This window comes from Somniosus microcephalus, chromosome 14, assembly GCF_052327205.1.
Source record: "Somniosus microcephalus isolate GS21.2 chromosome 14, FLI_Smic_1.0, whole genome shotgun sequence".
Classification (NCBI taxonomy): Eukaryota; Metazoa; Chordata; class Chondrichthyes; order Squaliformes; family Somniosidae; genus Somniosus; species Somniosus microcephalus.
In genome coordinates this window covers 92,997,549-93,020,697 of record NC_141000.1, presented here as the reverse complement: position 1 = coordinate 93,020,697, position 23,149 = coordinate 92,997,549, and the positions used below count along the sequence as shown (strand labels likewise).

General features: G+C 50.9%; 1 protein-coding gene across 1 annotated transcript in view; it reads left to right on the top strand.

Annotated features, from left to right (window-relative positions):
* Positions 1 to 3,876: 3,876 nt before the first annotated feature.
* Positions 3,877 to 23,149, top strand: part of LOC147107704 (NXPE family member 3-like) — a 57,790-nt gene continuing 38,517 nt past the window's right edge. Inside the window, exon 1 of the mRNA XM_086006929.1 lies at positions 3,877 to 4,035. Coding sequence (XP_085863055.1) covers positions 3,922 to 4,035 — 114 coding nt within the window. The 5' untranslated portion in view covers positions 3,877 to 3,921. The remainder of the gene's footprint in view (positions 4,036 to 23,149) is intronic.

Genomic DNA, 23,149 nt, shown 5'->3' with positions numbered 1-23,149 from the left:
CTAGTACAGCACAGAAGGAGGCCATTCGGCCCATCAAGTCAGCGCCGGCTCTTTTGAAGAACAATCCCGTTAGTCCCACTCCCCCGCTCTTTCCCCATATCCCTGCAATTTTTCTCCTTCAAGTATTTATCCAATTCCCTTTTGAAGGCTACTATTGAACCTGTTTCACCACCCTATCAGGCAGTGCATTCTTTCCCAGCTTCTTTCCCAGGGCTGTCATCCTACTGAACTCCACAAATAAACTCTAAAGCCTGCACATCTGCCAATGCACTTTATTATGGTTATGTTTATGTTATTGGCCCAGTAATTCCTCTCTGAACGCGTGAGTATGGTCGGTGTACTCACGCGTTTGGCCGGAGGAAATGCCGGCGTTCAGCATGCACAGCGCATGCGGGGAAAACCGGCATTTCCAGTCCTCTGAACGAAGGGGTTCAGAGGCACAGTGCGTGCGACTGCACAGGCAGCGCTTGCGCAGTGAACTTCGTCGATTTCATTCATGGATTCAGTGAGGGTAAGTCCTTACAAGTTACACTTGAAAAAAGCATGTGTAAAGTTGCTCCAAGGCTACGGAGGAAGATATATTTTATCGTGGAGCTTCTGAAAGGCAATATTTTTGTTTGGGAAAGGGAGGAAAGTTATTTTAAGAAACGCTGAGGTAAGTTTTAAAGTTTAATTTTTTTTTTTTAAACGGGTTTTCAGTACGGTAGGTAGAAGGAGCAATTGTGGCTGTGTGAATTGAATGTGAAAATGAGTGTTCTAAAATGAGTAATGTAACATTTCCAACACTTTTAAGAAAGAAACTTTTCATCAGTAATAAGTAATTATGTATGTATGTCCGCATATATTCCTTTACGTATATGTATGTATGTTTTATATTCCTTTACTTATGTGTATGAATGTATAATTTTAATTATGATTTTCCAATAAGTTACTTTCTCTGAAAGTCATAATTAAATACATACATTCATACACATAAGTAAAGGAATATATACATACACGTAAAGGAATATATACAGACATACATACATAATTACTTAAAAGAATATATTACTGATGAAAAGTTTCTTTCTTAAAAATGTTGGAGTCATTTTTACATTTAATAAACACAGCAAATTCAATTCACATAGCCACAATTGATCCTTCTACCTACAGTACTGAAAACCCGTTTTAAAAAACAAAAATAAACTTTAAAACTTACCTCAGCATTTCTTAAAATAACTTTCCTCCCTTTCCCAAACAAAAATATTGCCTTTCAGAAGCTCCATGATAAGAAATATCTTCCTCCGTAGCCTCTGGAGCAACTGTACTCATGCTTTTTTCATGTGTAAGTTGTAAGGACTTGACCTCACTGAAAGCATGAATGAAAGCGGCGAATTTTACTGCGCACGCGCTGCCTGTACAGTCGCACGCGTTCTGCCTCTGAACCCCTTCGTTCAGAGGACAGGAAATGCCGGTTTTCCCCGCATGCGCTGTGCATACTGAAAACCGGCATTTCCTCCGGCCAGACGCGTAAGTACCCCGACCGTACTCGCGCGTTTGGAAGGGAATTACTGGGCCAACATTTTACATGTCAATAAAATGAAAAATTTAACAATTGCACGATTTGCCCCCTCACATCTGCGACTGAGGGTCCGAGGAGGTGCATTGCGCAAGAGGTCATCGTCGTACGTATCCTCACACTGTTCCCTTTTGGGAACTGTATGAAGTGGTGGAAGGATTTCTGGCCACGTTAACACTCCTTCCGTGACCATAACCATCTTCATACCAGCCATTAGGGTGGTTAATCCTATGGCGTGAGGGTTTTACGGGCTCCCACAACCCATCTGAGGGGGGGGGCCACCCACACCCGCGGACGCAACAATCCCGCTGGATGTCCACCCAGAATTTATAGTTGGAGCTCCGACTCCACTTGCCGGGACTGTCTGGAGCGGGGTTCGAAACCCTACTCCTTCTGGCCCAGCGGCGGGGATGCTTACCGCTACGCAAAAGGCCCACTCCGCACAAAAGGTGACACCCATATGTTTCCTGCGCCTTTTCCCTCCCCGTGACTGGAGCCCTATGCTGCCACTTGAAAGACCAAGCTATCATCTGTCCTTTTTACGGCGACTTTGACTTCTTATTACCAATGATGAGCAGGCGCTGCGCCTCCACCTCGTTGAGGAGATTGCTGAGGTCATCATCAGTTCAATTGTGAGTTCTTTTAATGCCGTGAATTGTGCTCATTCCAGCCATTTCACGTTGCTAATCGGATTGGGCCTTTGGCGTAGCGGTAGGATCCCCGCCGCTGGGCCAGACGGGGTAGGGTTTCGAACCCCGCTCCAGACAGTCCCGGCAAGTGGAGTCGGAGCTCCGGCTCTAAATTCTGGGTTGACATCCAGCGGGATATTTGCGTCCGTGGGTGTGGGTGGCCCCCCCTCCTTGTATAGCTTGTGGGAGCCCGTAAAACCCTCCCGCCATAGGACTAACCACCCTAATGGCTGGTTCAAAGATGGTTACGGTCACGGAATGAGCGTTAATCATGGCCATAAATCCTTCCACCACTTCATACAGTTCCCCAAAGGGAACAGTGTGAAGACACGTATGACGACGACATTGCTAAATAAATAAATGGAATAAAAAAATTCTTTTAGGGCTTTTAAAAGTCTTTAAATTGCTTTAATTCTGTTTAAAACTACTTCAGATTCTTCAAAATAATGTAAACGTTTTTAAAATTTTATAAAAGTTCACAAAACATTCATAAAATAGCAGATAACTTACTTTCCCTGCAGCTGTGTAACTACAAAGTCCTCTGCAGATGCTTGGAGAGATTGGGGGCGTGTCCTACTACAATGAGACCTTAAGGGGCGCGTCTCACTTGCACAGCGCGCTCCAGGCTTCGCGCTGGCTGCACTCCTGGGCGGCGTGACGTCAAACGCTGCCCGGGATTCTTCTGTTTCAAAATGGAATTTCAGGCGTCCCTGGAGGTGAACGGCAGGCGCGTTGGGTAAGTGCATATCGGGGGCTTGCACGCGCGACAAGCCACCGACCCGAATTACTGCCCCAATGTATTACAAGCCAAATGTATGTTGAATGTTTAAATGTCTTAATCTAAATGTACACTCTCGGGAGCCGCAAGCCTACATTTCGTTGTACTGCACTTGTGCACTAACAATGAAAATAAAGTTGATTATTATTATTATTATTATCCTAACCACTCGTTGCATAAGAAAGTTTGTCCTCATGTCGCCTCTGATTCTTTTGCCAATCACCTTAAATCTGTGCCCTCTGGTTATCGACCCTTCAGCCACTGTAAACAGTTTCTGTTTACTTACTCTATCTAAACCTTTCAACACCTCTATCAAATCTCCTCTTGGCCTTCTCTGCTCTAAGGAGGACAACCCCAGCTTCTCCAGTCTAGCCATGTAACTGTAATCCCTCATCCCTGGAACCATTCTAGTAAATCACTTCTGTACCTGCTCCAAAGACTTCATGCCCTCCCTAAAGTGTATATTCTTTAGGTATGCTCTCTGTTAGAATTTATTGAAGAAATATATGAGGTTAGTCAAGCATAAACTGTCTTTAAGAAATCGGTGTTGACTGGCACTTTTAACTTGTGTTTCTCCAAGTGCTTAGTGATCTAGGTTAGTAGTTTACCAACGACTAAAGTAAGACTGACTGGCCTATAATTACCTGGCTTATCCCGGTCTCTTTTTTATTAGAGGGATGCCACATTTGCCCCCCTCCAGTTCTCTGGCACAATTTTACTGTCTAGAGGATTTTGGGAAATTATAGTCAGAGGCTTCCGTCAGGATGCTTGAATGGAAACTATCAGGTCCCAGTGATTTCTTGATGTTAAATTTATTTAGTGCTTTTTGTTGCAGATTTACAAAGCAGAAGTTCTAAACAGACGGATTACGCACTAGTGCACAGTGACCTTCCAATATGGATGAACAAGCCACAAAAAAAACTGATCTTCCCTTCTCCATATTCCGGCCCCTTTTCATGTTCCTGGTACTGATGATACTGCTGCTGATTCTAAACTTGCGTAATACAAAGGTGCGTAGAATGATAAAACCAATTTTTTCTCTTGTGAAATCATAGTGAAGCCCAACCTTATGCCACACATGCTCTTCCAACGTGGCTCATTGGATAGTGATCAGGAGTGGGAACGCTGATGGATTATAGACATTCTACAGACTTGTTCTCTCTCCTGGTCTGAGAGGCAGTCTGAAAATATAAAACCCCTAATGTATATTGCTTCATTTAAGTATATAACCCATTTAGTTATGGTGTAGCAATCCTGAAGAAATCTGTGATCTGAACTACCTTTCCTTGCTTCTTTTTTGATGACATAGAATGGCAAAGAATTTTTAAAAAGTACTTAATTGACTGTAAAGCGCTTTGGGACGTCCAGTGGTCATGAAAGGTGCTATATAAATGCAAGTCTTTCTTTCTTTTTACATAGAATGTACAGCATAGAAACAGGCTATTTGGCCCAACTGGTCCATGCTCCACACGAGCTTCCTCCAACCCCTCTTCCTCTAACCATATCAGCATAACCTTCTATTTCTTTCTCCCTCATCTATTTATCCAGCTTCCCCTTAAATGCATCGATACTATTCATCTCAACTACTCCTCTTGGTGGTGAGTACCACATTCTAAACACTCTCAAGGTAAAGAAGTTTCTCTGGAATTCCCTATTGGGTTTATTAGTGACTGTTATATTTATGGCCCCTTGACTTGGTCTCCCCCAGAGGTGGAAACATCTTCTCTACCCTATTAAACCCTTTCAAAATCTTAAACATTTCTAGAATGTCACTCCTCAGCCTTCTCTTTAAAGAAAAGAGCCTGTTCAATCTTTCCTGATAGGTATAACTCACAGTTCCGGTATCATCCTTGTAAGTCTTTTTTGAACCTTCCTCAGCGCATCTATATAATTTGTATAATATGGAGACCAGGACTGTGCACAGCACTCCAATTGTGGTCTCTACATGTTTAATATAACGTCTCTGCTATTCAATTCTATCTCTCTAGAAATAAACCCAGTGCTTTGTTTACTGTTTTTAATGGCCTTATTAACCTGCATCACTACTTTTATAAATTTGTGTATCTGTACTCCTAGATCCCTTTGCCCTTTACCCCATTTAGACGCTGGAGGAGGATGTGTATTGCAAAATAACATGTATGCAACTACAATAGTGTAAGGGGATGGGGCTCTGCTCTGCCCAATTGCAGGGGACTTTAGTGCCTGTTGATGTATTGGGCCTCGGTCTCCTTTATACCCTTGCAGCTTATGTTAGCCTGCAGGTCGGGTGTCACTAAACACCCTCTAAGGAGATAGAGAACAACAGCTTATAGAGGAGGACTAAAATACGGTGGCGACCCGCACAGTTTATACCTAATCTGTGGGGTACTCCTGAGCCCAAGTGCTCCTGGAGTCCTCTCTCTTTTCCCTAGTCTGCTGTTCCATTGTTTGGTGGGTTCGAAGCGCCCTAATGCCCCTATCTGGTTCTAACTCCAGAATTTGGGTGGAGAACGATGCACTTTAAATAGACACTCGGAGACAAGTAGTCCTTGGAAAAGAACAGGTGACAACCAATTTTATTTGCCAAGGTAAGTTCTACCACAAACGTAATAAACACACACACACATTTATAACTATAAATAAAATATGAGAGAGAACGGACACAACGAGAATGTTTACACAGTTTTATCTTTACCAAGTCCAATCCCACCAACCCACTTTCCTACCTAAACTAGACTGACAGTTGCAGGCCCTTGGATTATACTCACAGCCTCCTCCCTTGACAGATGGAATTTTGAGTACGGTTGTTGGGTTGTTGTTGTTGCTGTCGTCGTCGGAATTCGACCTGTGCCTCGGGGTTCGCCGTACCCCAAACCTCGGAGAGGACCTTGCTGCATCTGGTCGGGTTTCTCGAAGTTTGGTTTTGTTGATTGCGCTTTCGGTCGGTTGTCGTTGGTTGGTTTGTGCTTGATGGAAAAGGTTCCCGAAATGACTGGAGTGAATGCCGTCTTCCACAGCCACTTCAGTTGTTGGTGTCTTCTTGTCGAGGTCCCCGGAACGGGAGTTGGTATACGGTACGGCTTCTTGCGGCGATGTTGTGCCGTCTGGTAGCGGAGTAAACCTTCAGTATACCGATTGAGCCTGGGGCCTGATGGTGGATCTTCTCCTCAGCGCGGTTGGAGTTCTTTAGATGTTAGTTCGCCGCAGCTCGTCCCTCCCGGGCTCGTCTTTTCCCTCAGCATCTTAACTCGCTCTCCTGTTCGTTCTTCTGGTAATAGTTCTCTCTCAGCGTTGGTCCTTCTTGTGTTCCATATTTATACAGGTAGGTGTGAGGACAGGGGTATTGTTTTGAGTGCACATCGGCTCCTCCAAGTCTGCTGCCCCATTGTGTCAGTCCTGGGACTTGATTAGTTTGGGCCACCTCTTAACTGTAGTGATCCCAAGACTATTGTCCCTAGTCCGAGTTGATTAAAGTGATGATGGCTTGTATTCATAGCCCGATTAGGGGTGAGTCACATATTCAAACCCGGACCGGGTGGTCCCCATTGGCCAGGGGTTTCCTCGCTTCAGGTCTGACTCGGTCCCCTGGTTGGCCTTTGAGAATGCACTCTGCTTCGATTGGCCGACATCTATGGCTCGCCTCTGAGCCACAGTCCCCTGTATTCGGATGTCCCAGGCATATCCCAGCCTGCTTGTCGGGACCTCTGCCTTGGCCAAAAATGTTGGTTTTAAACTGTATAGGGCAATCCAATTTTTGGTAAAACGTGGTTGTGGATTTTCGAACCCTACAGTCCCCCATCATGACACAACCGGGTATAGCTGGGATGTGTCAATTGGCATGTAAGAAAATCCAAAGGCCTACCAAGTGTCAGTCATCCCCGTTGTTTACTCTAACTGATAACCCTTACGAAGTTAGTGTAAAAACAAAAAAACAAAAAAAAATAATCATATTCTCTTTCAGGTATACATCAGAACAAGGTATTACATTTTTCCATTACATAGAGCATAACAAAATACCCCATGCCGCGTGTGTTCCTTGCGTCCTTTCCTGCAAAGTTGTACAGCTTTCACCATATCCATACAGTATATAAGATATATATCTGTGATGGCGTAAGTTCGTACTGTGTGATCTGCCGTACATAAGTTTTGACAGCTTACGTATTGTATGGTATTAGTCAGCTCCGGGTGCGAGTAGTGCTGCGATACAGTGCATCAGAATGGTCCTCTTTGTTTCCGACAAGGAAAGAATGCCTGGAAACAAAAGGGCATTCTTCTCATGGTTATACTGGGCTGTCCTTCTGTTGCTGCTTGTTGAATAATTTGAGGGCTCTTCTGGCTTTGCAGGTGTTTATAATTGATGCGCTATCAATAACTCAAAAGACTGAGATTAAGCGAGTAATTAACAGGCTTTTATTAACAAGAGAATGAAGGTGTGCCTCGAGTGGTCGACCGGTCCAGAATACAAAGGGGCTGTGGAGCAGTCACCTTTATACCTGGATTCGTGGGAGGAGTCAGCCGAGGCATGTACAGGCATGTACACAGTGGAATACAAACAGTGGTTTACCACATTCACCCCTTGTTTAAAATTGAGTCCGGCGGGGTGAAGTGTATTAAAAGTTAGTGTATTGGAGTCTCTCCGGAGGTCTTGTCTGCCGCTGTGATCGACGTGGCGACGGCAGGGGTAGTGAAGCTTCCGGCGTCGAGTCCCGCGTAGGCTGGGGCACTGGTGTGTAGTCCTCGTAGATGTCGAGTGGGTCGCGGGGCCCAGGCCTGCCGTCTGCTGGGGCTGGATATCGGATCGTGGGGGGGGGGTGGTAGTGGGTAGTGGGTTACTGCGGCCCCCGAGGGTGCGAGGTCTCTTATGGAGACTGTGTCCTCCCGCCCGTCCGGGTACGCAATGTAAGCATACTGGGGGTTGGCGTGGAGGAGGTCGACCCTCTCGACCAGGGGGTCCATTTTATGGGTCCTCACGTGTCTTCTCAGTAGGACCGGCCCTGGGGACGTCAGCCATGGCGGTAGCGATGTCCCCGATGTGGACTTCCTTGGGAAGACAAACATTTTCTCATGAGGGGTGGCGTTAGTGGCAGTGCAGAGCAGTGACCGAATAGAGTGGAGCGCATCGGGGAGCACATCCTGCCAGCGGGAGGTCGGAAGGCCCCTAGACTTTAAGGCTAGCAGGGCGGCCTTCCAAACTGTCGCATTCTCTCTTTCCACCTGTCCGTTCTCCCGGGGGTTGTAACTGGTGGTCCTGCTTGTGGCAATACCCCTAGCTAGCAGGTACTGACGGAGTTCGTCGCTCATAAACGATGAGCCCCGGTCGCTATGGATATAGCTGGGGAAACTGAACAGGGTGAAGAGGTCGTTCAGACATTTAATGACCGTGGCAATGGTCATGTCCGGGCAGGGGATGGCGAACGGGAAACGGGAGTACTCATCAATAATATTGAGGAAGTACACATTGCGGTCGGAGGAGGGGAGAGGCCCTTTAAAATCAACGCTCAGGCGCTCGAAGGGGCGAGTGGCTTTTATCAGGTGAGCCCTGTCTGGTCTATAAAAGTGCGGTTTACACTCAGCGCAGACTTGGCAGTTCCTGGTCATGGTCCTGACCTCCTCAATGGAGTAAGGCAGGTTGCGGGCCTTGATGAAGTGGAAGAACCTGGTGACCCCCGGGTGGCAAAGGTCATTGTGGAGGGCCCGCAGTCCATCGATCTGCGCGCTGGCGCAGGTGCCACGCGATAGAGCATCTGGGGGTTCATTGAGCTTCCCAGGCCGGTACAAGATCTCGTAATTGTAGGTGGAAAGTTCGATTCTCCACCTCAAGATCTTGTCGTTTTTGATTTTGCCCCTCTGCTTGTTGTTAAACATGAAAGCAACTGAACGCTGGTCAGTGAGCAGGGTAAATCGTTTTCCGGCCAGGTAGTGCCTCCAATGACGCACAGCCTCCACAATAGCCTGGGCCTCCTTCTCAACAGCGGAGTGTCTGGTCTCCGGGCCCTGGAGGGTTCGTGAAAAGAAGGCCACGGGTCTCCCCGCCTGATTGAGGGTAGCGGCCAGGGCAAAGTCGGACGCGTCGCTTTCTACCTGGAAGGGGATGGATTCGTCCACTGCGTGCATGGTGGCTTTGGCAATGTCTTCCTTGATACGGTGGAAGGCTAAGCGGGCCTCTGCCGTCACGGGAAATGAGGTGGACTTGATCAGCAGACGGGCCTTGCCCGCATAGTAGGGGACCCACTGGGCGTAATAGGAGAAAAACCCTAGGCACCTCTTCAGGGCCTTGAGGCAGTGGGGCAGTGGGAGTTCCATAAGGGGATGCATCCGGTCGGGGTCGGGGCCAATGACTCCGTGTTCCACAACACAGCCAAGGATGGCGAGGCGGGTTGTGCGGAATATGCACTTCTCCTTGTTATACGTCAGGTTGAGGAGTTTGGCGGTGCAGAGGAATTTTTCAAGGTTTGCGTCATGGTCCTGCAAGTCATGGCCGCAGATGGTCACATTGTCCAGATATGGGAAAGTGGCCTGCAACGCATTTTGATCGACCATCCGGTCCATCTCCCTTTGGCGTTGGTGACGCCAAAGGGAACCCTAAGGAAGTGATAGAGGCGGCCGTTTGCCTCAAAGGCGGTATACTGGCGGTCCTCAGGGCGGATAGGGAGCTGGTGGTACGCTGATTTCAGGTCAATGGTAGAGAAGACGCGGTACTGCGCGATCTGGTTGACCATATCAGCTATGCGGGGGAGTGGGTAAGCGTCCAGCAGGGTGTAGCGATTTATTGTCTGGCTGTAGTCGATGACCAGGCGCTGCTTCTCGCCGGTCTTAACGACCACAACCTGGGCTCGCCAGGGGCTGGTGCTGCCCTCAATAATCCCCTCCTTCAGGAGCCGCTCCACTTCGGTTTTAATGAAAACCCTGTCCCCGGCACTGTATCGCCTGCTCTTTGTGGCGATGGGCTTACAGTCGGGGGTGAGGTTAGCAAACAGTGGGGGGGGGGGTGACTCTGAGTGTGAAGAGGTTGCACCTGGTGCGCGGCGGGCAATTTGGAAGCTGCTGGCTGTGGACTGTGAGTGGGGGGAGGGGTCCACCGTACGCCATCGTAACACTTTTAAGGTGGCACTGAAAATCTAACCCCAGTAGAACGGCAGCGCAGAGGTCGGGCAGGACCAGAAGTTTAAAATTATCGTACACAGTCCCGTCTACTACGAGTGTCACCACGCAGTAGCCGCCAATGTCCGCCGACTGGGACTCGGAGGCCATAGAAATCCGCTGGTGCGCAGGCAGGACTGGGAGAGAGCAACGCTGCACCATGTCGGGGTGGATGAAGCTCTCCGTGCTCCCAGAGTCAAAAAGGCAGATTGTTTCGTGACCATTTACCTTAATGTCCATTGTGGAACTGGCCAGCTGGTGCGGTCTCGCTTGGTCCAGTGTAACGGAGGCCAGCGTAGGGGTCGGTGTGTCGCTGCGGGTATCAGATGAGGCGGTGTTGGGGGCCTGCTGCGTCCCGGCTGTCGTCCAAGATGGCGGCGTCCATGATCCCCATGTGGCTGGAGGCGTCCAAAATGGCTGCTGTTCCGGTGGTTCGCACATGGCTGGGGAGGCCCAAGATGGCGGCCCGCACGGCCCACACGCGGCGCTGCTGGGGTTCGGGGTGGCTTTGGCCCTGCAGACGCTGGCATAGTGTCCCTTCTTCCCGCAGCCCGAGCAGATCGCATTTTTCGCCGGGCAGCGCGCTCTGGGGTGTTTTGCCTGGCCACAGAAGTAGCATTTCTGGCCTTGGGGCACTGCTGTCTGGCCTTGGGACACTGCTGCGGTAGTTGGGCCGTTGCTGGGATGTGGCTGGGGTGGCACGGTGCTATGAGACGGTCCTACCGTGTCCCAGGCTGTCGTTCCCCGCGGCGTCCACGGTGCAGAGGAGTAGGCATCCATGCCCCGGTAGGCTGCGTCCAATGATAGTGCGAGTTCAGAGGCCTTGTTGAGGTCGAGGTCACTCTGCTCCAACAGTCGCTGTTGGGTGTAATTGGACCTGTGGCCCGCTACAAAAGCGTCCCGGATAAGTTCCTCTGTGTACACGGCGGCCTTTACATCCTTACAACCACAGGCCCGGCCAAGCACAGACAGTGCCTGAAGGTATTCCTTGGTCGATTCCCCAGGTTGTTGTTTACGACTCCCCAGAAGGTGCCTGGCGTACACTTCGTTCACTGGGCGCGTGTACTGGTCCTTGAGGAGCTTGATAGCATCCGCGTACGAGGTCGCGTCTTGGATGACCGAGTACACTCGGTAGTTCACTTTGGAGGTCAGGACATCCAGTTTGTCCTCGTCCGATTTGATTGCAGCGGAGGCGGTCAGGAATTTTTCGAAACACCTAAGCCAGTGAGTAAACTTGGTGGATGAGTCCGCCTCCCGATGATCTAAGTCCAGGCATGCTGGTGTGAGGATCTTCTCCATTATAAAAATCTTGTTAATAAAATTGATGCGCTATCAATAACTCAAAAGACTGAGATTAAGCGAGTAATTAACAGGCTTTTATTAACAAGAGAATGAAGGTGTGCCTCGAGTGGTCGACCGGTCCAGAATACAAAGGGGCTGTGGAGCAGTCACATTTATGCCTGGATTCGTGGGGGGAGTCAGCCGAGGCATGTACAGGCATGTACACAGTGGAATACAAACAGTGGTTTACCACAATAATGAGATACACTACAATGACCAGTTGTACTATTACCAGCGTGTGGGAGGCCACGCGAAGCCAGACAGGGATATCTACCCTTGTTCCCCATTCCCACCACGCGGGTGACTGTATGTCTGCAATCCCAAGAGCTATGTCTTTGTTTTTCTGTTCAAGGGTGAAGTAATGTTTTTGACTGAGGTCCACTGCCTTCAATAAGGCAGTGAGTTTCTCAGGTAAGAGTGGTATAGTGTACCCAAACCGGGCAACATAGCTCTGCAAGTCACTTACATTGTGCTGTACCGTGAGGTGAATTGTGGAGGGTTCCGGGATTGGAATGATCCTTTCCTGGGCTACTTGAACTTCTGCCCTAGGTTTAAAGCAAAAGCTGCCGTCCGGTATATCACACCACTCACTCGGGCCGTGCCTATACCGGTGGGCAGTCGTGGCGACACAATATGTCCCACCACCTACATATGCTATCTGTGGAGGCACATGGCCAGGCGCCATTACCTCCATCGTGCAATTTATAGGTTCTGCCCCAGCAGCGCTAAACCCGCATTGTGACCTCCTGAAGGCGTTCAAGTGCTGGGGACACAGTATCACCTGTGCTCCCCGGCTATGGCAACCAGACAGGTCAGTACCCGTCACTGTGTGCTCCCGCGCAATGACATAGGGTGGGACCGTTGTGAAACAGACGTGTACCCCCCCACGAATGACCCCGACATTCTCCACACGATACAGGGGTGCTGGTCTAGAGGATGACCCCATCACTGGCATTCGCACAACCACACCCATAATCGTGTGGTTGGATTTCCCACAGTCAACCGGGACAGGATAGGCCTCCGACGCCACTCGGAGCTGGCATGGGCTGAGGGTGTGGCTATAGGGGTGTAGTGCCTCCAGGTGCCGATTGCTGATCCAGGAGGTGACCCGACCTTGCCTAAGGTCTTCCAAGTTACTGCGGCCCTCTCCCAGCAACCAGGCCCCATAGAGCACACACACCTCATTCTGTGCCGCCTGATCGGAGGCCAGCCGGTCCTCCTTAATCAAGGTGTTTATCGTCTGAGCATGAGCCTCTAGCTGAGCGACAATCTCCTTCAGGTGCACAGTCATAGCCACCCCCTCGTGAAGCGTGGAGCCCAAAACATCATTCTCCTTCCCTAGGATGCTGCGCAGCTGAGACTTTAGCCCATTAATCTGTAGGGCCAGCTGCACATCATCCAGGCTGTTCATAACTGAGGCCCCAGTATTAAACCCAGTGAAAACATTGTTCATAACCCTCCTGCGCTGTCTGCCCCTCTCGGTCGTGTCTTCTTTTGTGTACAGGTCTGCCACACTGATGTCCCCGAAATCCAGCTCATAGAAGCTTTGGAACATCTCCCTCAGCAGAGCCTGATACAGCAACTCGGTTTTCCGGGGGCAGAACGCAGGTAGGCGAACTTCTGTTAGGTTAAGGACCACAGATGCAACTGTGTAGTGCACTCCCTGGTACACCAACTTACCCGTCGGTACTAATACCAACCCATTCCCAGGTCCCCTAGGGGTGGTCGGACATCCGTGGGCGTCAGTGGGTTTGGGCGTGGGTAGGGGTTTCCTCACCTGAGCCAGGAGCTCGGTGGGATTGGTGGGCACTCGGATATGAGGGGTGACGCAAGCTTCCCCGCTTCTATCCCACTCCATCCCGTACCCTGTGTCCTGCCACCACCTGGCAAAGGTGATGGACAGCCCCGCTGGGCATATTGGGCTGATCCCCATAGGCATACGTACATCCCTTCGTCGTAGGCCCACCATTTTTCCCAACACACAGTGACTTCCCCCGGTGACCCCGTGATGGCCCGGTAGGTATCGTTGCTCAGACGTTCCCAGTCTGAGCTCCTGTCCTCGATGTCCGTGCTCAATTTCCTGAGCCACCACCAGCGTCCTAAAGGTACATCCTCCTTACATGTCAAACACACCCTTTTCCCCTCTGTCACCCTAACCCGGGAAGTGGCCACCTCGATGTTCGGACAGGGGATGGAGGCCTCTCCGTAAGTAAAGCTCTTGTGGCTCGAATACCGGGTGGAATTCGAGCCCAACCACCCAGGCCATCTTCCCTCATGGAAGTAGGTGGCCTGGTCTTCTGCCTCCATGATCCCTTCTGTTGTGTCGGTACCTTTCTACCTAGACACAATTTAGGACTCAGAACTCAGAGATTCAAACATGAAGTGCTTTATTGGAAGGAAAGGAAGTTCTGGAAAGTTCCGAACAAAGAGAGCTAAACTTAACCGAGAGAACACCCAACCATTTATCTCCTGTGACAGCGCCACCACAGGTGGGAGGAGAACACACAATACATAACATTTCCTCCCCTCTTAAATGGAAGGTCCACATTATTCCTCAACAGGTAAGTTACTTTCAATGCACTCAACGAACCTAGGGTAGAGGTAGACTGCCTCAAACTCTGACTTTACCCTGGGGTTTATTCTGCCCCAGTCTTGTGGGTAAGTCACTAAGCCTACAGATCCAAGCGTCTTGGAGGCCGCCGCTCTCTGACAGGATACCGGCGGTCATCACTGGCTTCCACAGCAGTAGGCATTGACACAGGCTTGGATGGAGAAGGTGCCTGTGTCAGTTGAAAGTCAGGAGCTTGCACAGGTGGAACAGTCTCTTTGACTTCCTGTGTTGGAGAAGAGCACTGTGGCAAAGAATGCTGGTTTGCGGTATCATCCGGAAACAGTTCAGGCCAACCAGCCATTGGAGCCTCTGTGGCTGTCTCTGCTCCTAGCAACAGTTGATCTGTGTGTCTTCTCCAGACGACGTCCTCAGCAGCCTCAACCGTGTAAGACACAGGGCCCGTCTGCGCGATCACCGTAGCAGGAACCCATTTCGGTCCAGTGTTGTAGTTTCGAGCTAGGACGTGCTCTCCTGGATGAAACCGTCTCTCCTTGGCTCTTTTCTCTCTCTTTTCAACTTGAGCTTGTTGTTGACGATGGACAACCTGCTCTGCCCTTGGAGATTTGAGTAAGTCAAAACTTGTCCGCAACTGCCTCTTCATCATGAGCGAAGCGGGGGAAGTTTTGGTTGTGGCATGCGGCTCGTTCCTGTAGGACAACAGGAAGCTGTTCAGACGTTGGTGGATTGAGCCCTGACCTTGCGATGCCTTCAAGGTGTGCTTCAAAGTTTGCACAAACCTTTCTGCCTGGCCGTTAGTAGAGGGATGATAGGGCGCAGACCTGATGTGTTGGACACCATTCACATGCAGGAAGGTTGCAAACTCCTGTGATACAAATTGTGGACCGTTGTCACTTACGAGTTGTTCCGGTGAGCCATAACGGCTGAACATCTCGCCAAGTTTCTCAATTGTTTTCTCTGCCATGGTAGACCTCATCACCGCGACCTCCGGCCACTTGCTACGAGCGTCTACAACCACCATAAACATCTTCTCTTCGAAAGGACCGGCGAAGTCCACATGTACTCGCTGCCACACTTCTGCAGGCCAATCCCAGGGGTGTAGGGTTGCCAGCTGTGGAACATTCCGGACCCTTTGACATGGGGAACATGTTTTGGCTTTCTCCTCAATATTCCCATCGAGACCTGGCCACCAGAAGTAGCTTCTTGCCATTTCCTTCATCCGAACCATCCCACTGTGGCCTGTACGAAGTTGTTGCAGTATAGGTTCCCTCAGAGGTGGCGGAATGATGACACGGCATCCCCAAAGAAGACAACCTGCCTGGACGGAGAGCTCATTTCTTTTTGAAACGTAAGGTTTCAAACTAGGAGAATCTCCTATCGCTCTCCCTCGAATGACATCGTCCATTACCTCAGACAGGACTGGATTGTTGCGGGTGTACCTTCGCACCTGAACTGCAGTGACAGGTGCTCCCTCCACTTGTCTAAAGTAGAAGATGTCTATCTGACGAGTCTCTGGGGGAGTAACAGGCAAGGGTAGCCTCGAGAGACCGTCTGCGTTGCCGTGCAAGTCTGATTTGCGATATTTGATGTTGTATGTGTGTCCTGACAACAGTAAAGCCCACCTTTGCATCCTGCTTGCAGCGAGAGACGGAATTCCGGTGTGGGGCCCGAAGATTGAAGTCAATGGACGGTGGTCCGTCAGGAGTGTGAACCTTCTCCCAAACAGGTACTGATGAAATTTTTGAATTCCAAAAACGATTCCCAAGGCCTCCCGCTCGATCTGTGCATAGTTACTCTCGGCCTTGTTCAAGGTGCGTGATGCGAAGGCGATAGGTTTCTCTTCACCCGAAGGCATGATGTGGGATATGACTGCTCCCACACCATATGGTGATGCATCACATGCTAGCTGCATGGGTAGCTTTGGGTCGAAGTGTGTCAGGACCTCCGAATTCAGCAATGCTTTCTTTGCTTGGGCGAAAGCTTCGTTGCACAGTTCAGTCCATTTCCATGTTTTGCCTTGACATAGCAACTGATGTAACGACTTCAGCAATGTTGCTAAGTCTGGAATAAACTTCCCATAGTAGTTAAGTAGCCCCAGAAATGAACGTAACTGGCTCACATTCTGGGGTGCTGGGGCCTCCATGATCGCCTTGACCTTTGACGGCACCTTATGCAGGCCAGTAGCGTCAATCACATGCCCCAGGTACTCAACTGAAGACTGAAAGAATTCACATTTGTCTTTACGAACTCTGAGTCCGTACTCTTTCAGTCGTTGTAGTGTCGCATCCAAGTTCAGAAGATGATCCTCATTTGTCCCAGTGACAAGGATGTCGTCCAGGTAGCACTGGACTCCTGGCAGTCCACTCAAAATCTGATCCATTGCCCTTTGGAATAGAGCAGGGGCCGACGTAATTCCAAATGGAAGGCGGCAGTACCTGTATAGCCCCTTGTGTGTCACAATTGTCAGCAGCTCCTTTGATTTGTCATCGACATGCATTTGTAGATAAGCCTGGCATAAGTCTATTTTGCTGAACTTTTGCACTCCGGCCAGGCCCGTAAAAAGATCATCAATGAGGGGAAGAGGGTACTGTTCCGCAGACAGCACCGGGTTAATAGTCACTTTAAAATCCCCGCAGATTCGAACAGATCCATCCTTTTTCAGGACAGGAACAATGGGTGTGGCCCATTTGCTCACGCTCACAGGCTCCAGGACTCCATTCTCGACTAAGGCCTCCAAGTTAGCCTCAACTTTTGGCCTAATTGCATAGGGTACAGATCGGGCTTTGTGAAACTTCGGCTTGCTGTCAGGTTTAATGTCCAGTCTCACGCTGATCTTTTTCATGCTCCCAAGTTCCCCATTGAAGAGTTCTGCATGTTTGTTTAACACTGCAGTCAGACCTGACTCCCCTTTTGACATCATGTGGACTGCAGGCCAGTCCAGCGTGATTTTCTCTAGCCACGTACGTCCCAGTTGCGATGTGTAATTTCCCTTTACCACATATAGTGGCAGTTTTGCAGTCTGTCCGTTCAATTTAACTGTCACCTCAATGGTGCCTCTCATGGCCACAGGTTCGCCGGTATACGTCTTTAGCACAATGTTTGCTGGCTGAAGGGTAAGATGCTTTAGCATTTTGTTGTAGACAGTGTCTGAAACAAGGGACACAGCCGTGCCTGTGTCCACCTCCATCCGCACTGATTGTCCCTCCACCAGTGGTGACACCCAGTAGCCATTTGAATCACCTGCAACCGTCAGTATGTGCACCTCTTCCTCCTCAGAGGTGTCGCTCCCCTCTGTTTTGCTTGTTCCATCATTCTGCACTGAATGAACACTCTTTTTCCTCTCTTGTCCAACTACAGACAGTTTGCTTCCATGCTTCCCAGCTCTGTCTGTTCTTTTTTTACCTCTACAGGCGCGTTCAATGTGACCCTTTTTGCCACAATTTCGGCATTCCAGCTCCGTACACCAGCAGTCATTAGCGTGATGGCCTGTTTTCCCACAACGGTAACATGTGCCGTTCCGTGCACCTTTAGGCTCAGACGACACCTTGTGAACTCTCCCTGTTGAACTCAACTGGTGAGCCTCCTTTTCCGCCATCTCCATGGAGACACTAACTTTAATGGCCTTTTCAAGAGTAAGGTTGTCCTCAGTAAGAAGGCGCTTCTGTGTGGCTGCATTTTGCAGACCACACACGAGTCTGTCTCTAATGGTGTCCTTCAGCACCTCCTTGAACTCGCAGTGTTCTGATAACCTTTTTAAAGCAGCAATAAACATCGTCACTGATTCCCCCTCCTCTTGATTCCATTTGTGAAATCTAAATCTCTCAGCAATAACCAGAGGTTTTGGTGAAAAATGTGCTCCAAGAATTTCCACTAGTTGCTTATATGTTTTAGTTCCTGGCCTATCTGGCTGCGCGAGGCTGCGAAGTAAATTGAATGTCTTCGGCCCGATTACACTCAAAAAGGTAGGCACGACCTTTTCATTTGCCACCGCATTCGCCAATACAAAATAGTCAAAACGTTCCGTATATGCGCTCCATTGCTCCACATTTTCATCGAAATCACCGATGTTTCCTAATATAGTAGCCATCTCACGTTTCAAATTAAAATTTCTGTTTACTCACTGCCGCAACGTTAATGTGATGCTGCAATCTCTGTTCCGAGTGTTTTGTAGTCGAAAACAAGAAAGTTCCCACAACACAGATTCATCCGATCCTCGTCGCCACTTGTTGTGTTGGTACCTTTCTACCTAGACACAATTTAGGACTCAGAACTCAGAGATTCAAACATGAAGTGCTTTATTGGAAGAAAAGGAAGTTCTGGAAAGTTCCGAACAAAGAGAGCTAAACTTAACCGAGAGAACACCCAACCATTTATCTCCTGTGACAGCGCCACCACAGGTGGGAGGAGAACACACAATACATAACACCTTCTCCCGTGGTTACGGTTGGCGCCCTGCCCCCGGAACACCCGTACACCAGGGACTTCTCGGTGTCCCCTCGGCGTCCGGTGCAGGTCCCCATGTAGGTGAGTATCATCACGATGGTCCGGAACATCTTCTGGAACACAAATTGAAAAACACAGTCCTGCCTGAGACTTCTTCAGGCTCGACTGGAGTAGCGCCAAGTTTTTGTTTTCCTTGCTTAACCAAAACACCATCACCTCACTGCAAAATCACCTCAACTATCAAAAAGGTGCTATGTACAACGCCACCCATCTCCGGGTGGCCAGGTCAGTCTCTGTAACTGCCTCCCCTTTCCTGGTCATCCTGTTGACCTTATCCAGGGGATCGAGATACCCCCTTCCGTAGGGCTTGCAGGAGGACCTCCTTCAACTGTCCTCCTGTGTCTGGTGCTCGTTCTGGGGATTGTGACAGGGACTTACCCCTCACAGTACAGAGTTTACCCTTCCGGCGCTTCCTCTGCTTTTGAACCCTTGTATTTGGGGATGGATACACGGGGGACCAAGTCACCCTGGGTCGGACCGCCCGGGAACTACGCCTCACTGGTGGCACAAAGTCCCACATCATGGGCAGTATCCCTTCGTCCTCCCACTGATCCTCCCCTTCCTTTGCTTTTCTGGTTGCTATGCTTAACACAATTCTCTTCTCTGCTGCGGACTGCAGGGCTTCCCTTGGCTGCGCGTCGGTTTCACACTAAACTCCAGCCTCCCTGTGACCTTGACTTTGAACTTCCTGTCCTATCCTTCCTGCCTGTCTGTCAAGTTGTGTGATGTCTCCACAGTGGCAGAGGACCATCCCGGGCGGCATAGCTTTCGGGCCGACATCGACCTCTGTCAAAGCTGCCACCTCCACCGGGGCGTCCTCTGTCACTTCTGGGGGTTCTCTGGGTTTGGGGACCTTCTTCCTTCCTGCCCTAGTGGAGTCAAACCGCTTACATTGGTTGATGTGGTACCACTTCACCCGACGGGGTAATTGGACCGCATAAACCATTGGGCTGGCCTTATCGACGATATTATAAGGACCCATGTACAATGGTTCGAACAACCCCACTCTGGCGAAGCTGCGGGCCATGACCTGGTCGCCGACTTCCCAGTCCTGCTGCTTGCGGGGTTCCAGCAGCAGTTTGTTGCTGCGGTGCTGTTTCCCCATATTGGTGGCCGCTTGCCAGTGAACCTGCTGCAGTCGTTCCAGCAGATTCCCAGCAAAGCGGTCCCGGTCTGTTTCCCGAAGCTGTCCTTCGGTGAGGCCGGGCACCAATACGTGTACCGGGGTCCTCATGGGCCGTCTGGTCATCAGCTCATGGGGCGAGTACCCTGTGCTCTTCGATCGACTGGCTCGAATTCCCATGAGGACCAGAGGCAAGACCTCTACCCATTTGTTCGGTGAGTCCCCTGTCTCCTTGCGGAGTCTTTCTTTAATGGTGCGGTTCAGGCGTTCCACTGGACCTGAGGACTGGGGGTTGTAAGCAACATGCCATTTTGCCCTAATTCCCAGTACCTTTAGGGTGGCCTGCATCACCTGGCCAGTGAAGTGACTCCCCTGGTCGGACTCCACAAACTGTGGCAGTCCCCACCTTGAAAACACCTCCCTGACCAGGATCCTGGCCGTCCCTATTGCGGTGGCTGTTCGGCAGGGGAAGGCCTCCACCCACTTGGAGAATACGTCTACCAACGCCAGGCAGTACTTGTATCCTCCCTGGGCGGTCGGTAGGGGTCCTATGTAGTCGACCTGGATCGACTGCCATAGTCCCTCTACCCGCCTTATGTGCCCCATGGATGCCTTTCTTTTCTGGGGGTCTGGGCTTTTTGCTGCACACACCAGGCAGGCTGCACAGAAGTCGCGGACGTCAGTCCGGAGATCTGGCCACCACGCTGCCTGTTCCATCTTCTGCCAGGTGGACTCTGGCCCGGGATGTCCTGCACCTGGGCCCTCATGGGCCAGTTGTAGGAACTCCCGCTGGTGTTGCACTGGGACCACCCACTTGTCCCCCTTGAACAGCATCCCTTCCTTCACAGCTACGTCCGCTGTATCATCCGGGCCCTCTGCTTTTCCTCCATCGAGGATGGTTGTTATGGCCGCCTTGAGGACGGGATCCTGCGCCTGGACCATTCTCAGGTCCGGGGCCAATCCTACCCCTGCGCTCCCTGGTGCCCTCGGCTGGCCTCTGACAGCTACTACACTGCCTTTCTCGTACGGGTCCCAGAAGCGACCGGTCTGTGCTCCCTCTCTGGCTAGCAGGTTGGCTCGCTGGTTACCCTCTGCCCATGGCTCAGTCTTAGAGTGGGCTTTTACTTTATGGATGTAGACGTCTCTACTACTCCCTAGGGCTGCCACTATCCTCACTAGCAGGGGCTTGGTAACCAGGGGTCTCCCATCCGCGGAGATGTACCCCCTGCGGGACCAAATCGCCAGATACTCTGTACACGAATTGCATGTGAACATATTGTCTGAGCAAATCGTGTATGGGGTGGGGAATTCCTCGGGGTGAGTGACCACATACATCACCGCCGAGAGTTCAGCCTGCTGGGCGCTCAGGGTGCTGGGGAGTTTAAGTGCCAAGGCTATGCCTGCCTTGGGGTCCCAAACTCCACAACCCGTGAGTCTTGTACCCGCGGACACTGAACTTGACCCATCGACGTAGATCTCGCGGCCTGTGGGATGTATCCCTGCCCGAAATCCGAAGTCGACATCCCACACCCCTTCCTTCTACTGAGCATCTATGCGGTTCCCCTGCATAAGTAAGGTTGGCTGCGAGCTTTGGCTCACAGAGACCTCTGACCCTGATCGCCATCTGGGAGAGGAGGAGGGTCCAGCGAGTGATCCTTGCACTGCGGACCGTCCCATCTTTTATCCTCCCATCAAGCAGCATCTGGGTCAGGGTATGATGGGTGAGGAGTGTGATAGGGGATACTCCTGTGAAGACTTGTGACCTCTTCACTGCCCAGTGAGTAGCCAACAGATGTCTCTCACAGTTCGAGTACCCTTTCTCCACATCCGTGAGGACCCTAGAGGAGTACACCACCGGCCTCAGCCGTCCGTGCCTTTCCTGTAAAAGCACGGCACTCAGGCTGTCCCCGCTGGCTGCCACTTCCAAAAAGAAATCCTCACCCCCATCAATTGCTCCCAGTGCAGGTGCTTTTTGCAAATCTTGCTTCAATCGAAGGAATGCAGCCTGACAGCCGTCGTCCCATTCCCACTCAACCCCCTTGTGGAGGAGCCTGAGCAGGGGGGCTGCCGTGGCTGCATAATCCTCGATGAAGTCCCTGCAATAGCCCGTGATCCCCAGAAAAGATCGAACTCCGGACACGTTGGTCGGTACCGGGAGTTCCTGCACTGTCCGCCTTCGGGCCTCATCAATGCCCCTTTCTCCTGCCCTTAAGGTTAAACCCAGGAACTTGACTTCCCTCAACCCGATCTGGGCCTTCTTGGGGTTTATTTTAAACCCGCCGTCTTTCAGCACAGCCAACAGCTCAGCCAGCAGTGGACCGTATTGTTCCCTGCTCTCTGTGAAGAGCAGCAGGTCGTCCACGTACTGCACCAGCTGTCCTGGCTGGCTGAAACCCTTTAGGCAATTGGCCATGCACTGGTGGAAGATGCTAGGGCTATTGTGGAATCCCTGTGGGAGGCAGGTCCAAGTATACTGTTGCTCCCTGAACGTGAAAGCAAACTTGTATTGGTCCTCTCTCCTCACAGGGATCGACCAGAAGCCGTTTGAGATGTCTAGCACCGTAAACGTGGTGGCTGAAGCAGGGATCTCTCGGATCAGGTCTGCAACCGCCGCCACCGTGGGAGCGCAAGCTGGGATGTTCTTATTGAGCACCTGATAGTCCACCGTGGCTCTCCACGAGTTGTCCGGTTTCCTGATCGGCCAAAGGGGAAAGTTTACGTGGGTGGCTATGGGCCTCAGAACACCCTGCTCGACTAGCGAACCCAGCGCCACCTCTAAATCGGCTTCCGCCTCTCTCAGGGAGTTGTATTGTCTTTGGGGCCTCGACATGGGATCCCCATCTATTCTGACCTCCACACCTGTGACTCTCTCACAGTCGTGCTTGTGGGTGGCAAATACTGCGAGATTGGCTCGCACATAGGCCCTGTACTCGGCTGGGGTGCCACTGGCCAGAAGCTCCAGGTCGTAGACTCCCTTTGGCTTCACTGTACAGAGAGTCCCCTTATCCTGCACCTTGTCAATCATCATAACTCCCTTCTTGGTCCCCGGGTCTACGGTTCCCCACAGACAATGGTTCCGCAAGTCCACCAGGATCTGGTGGGCGATTACAAAGTCAACCCCCAGTATCCCCTTGTCAGCCTGCTCCCACTTCATCAGGACACACTTCCACTTCGCAGTAAGTGCGCCTAACTGAAGCGTAAGCGGGAGTGAGAAGTACCCTGTCTTCTCATTCCCCGTGAATCCCACTGGTTCATGGGGCACCCCGCTGGATAGAGGCGAAGCCCCTGGATCCTCCGCATGGACGATGGTGTTGGAAGCACCCGTGTCCAACAGGTAGGTTCCCCGTGCTCCCTCCACCTCCATCTTCACCCACGGTCTACCCCATGAGTCATAATCTAGTGGGCACAAGTAAGCAGGCTGCGTGGGCTGTAGTCATTGTTCCCGTGGTTGTGGAGCCGTGGGGATTTC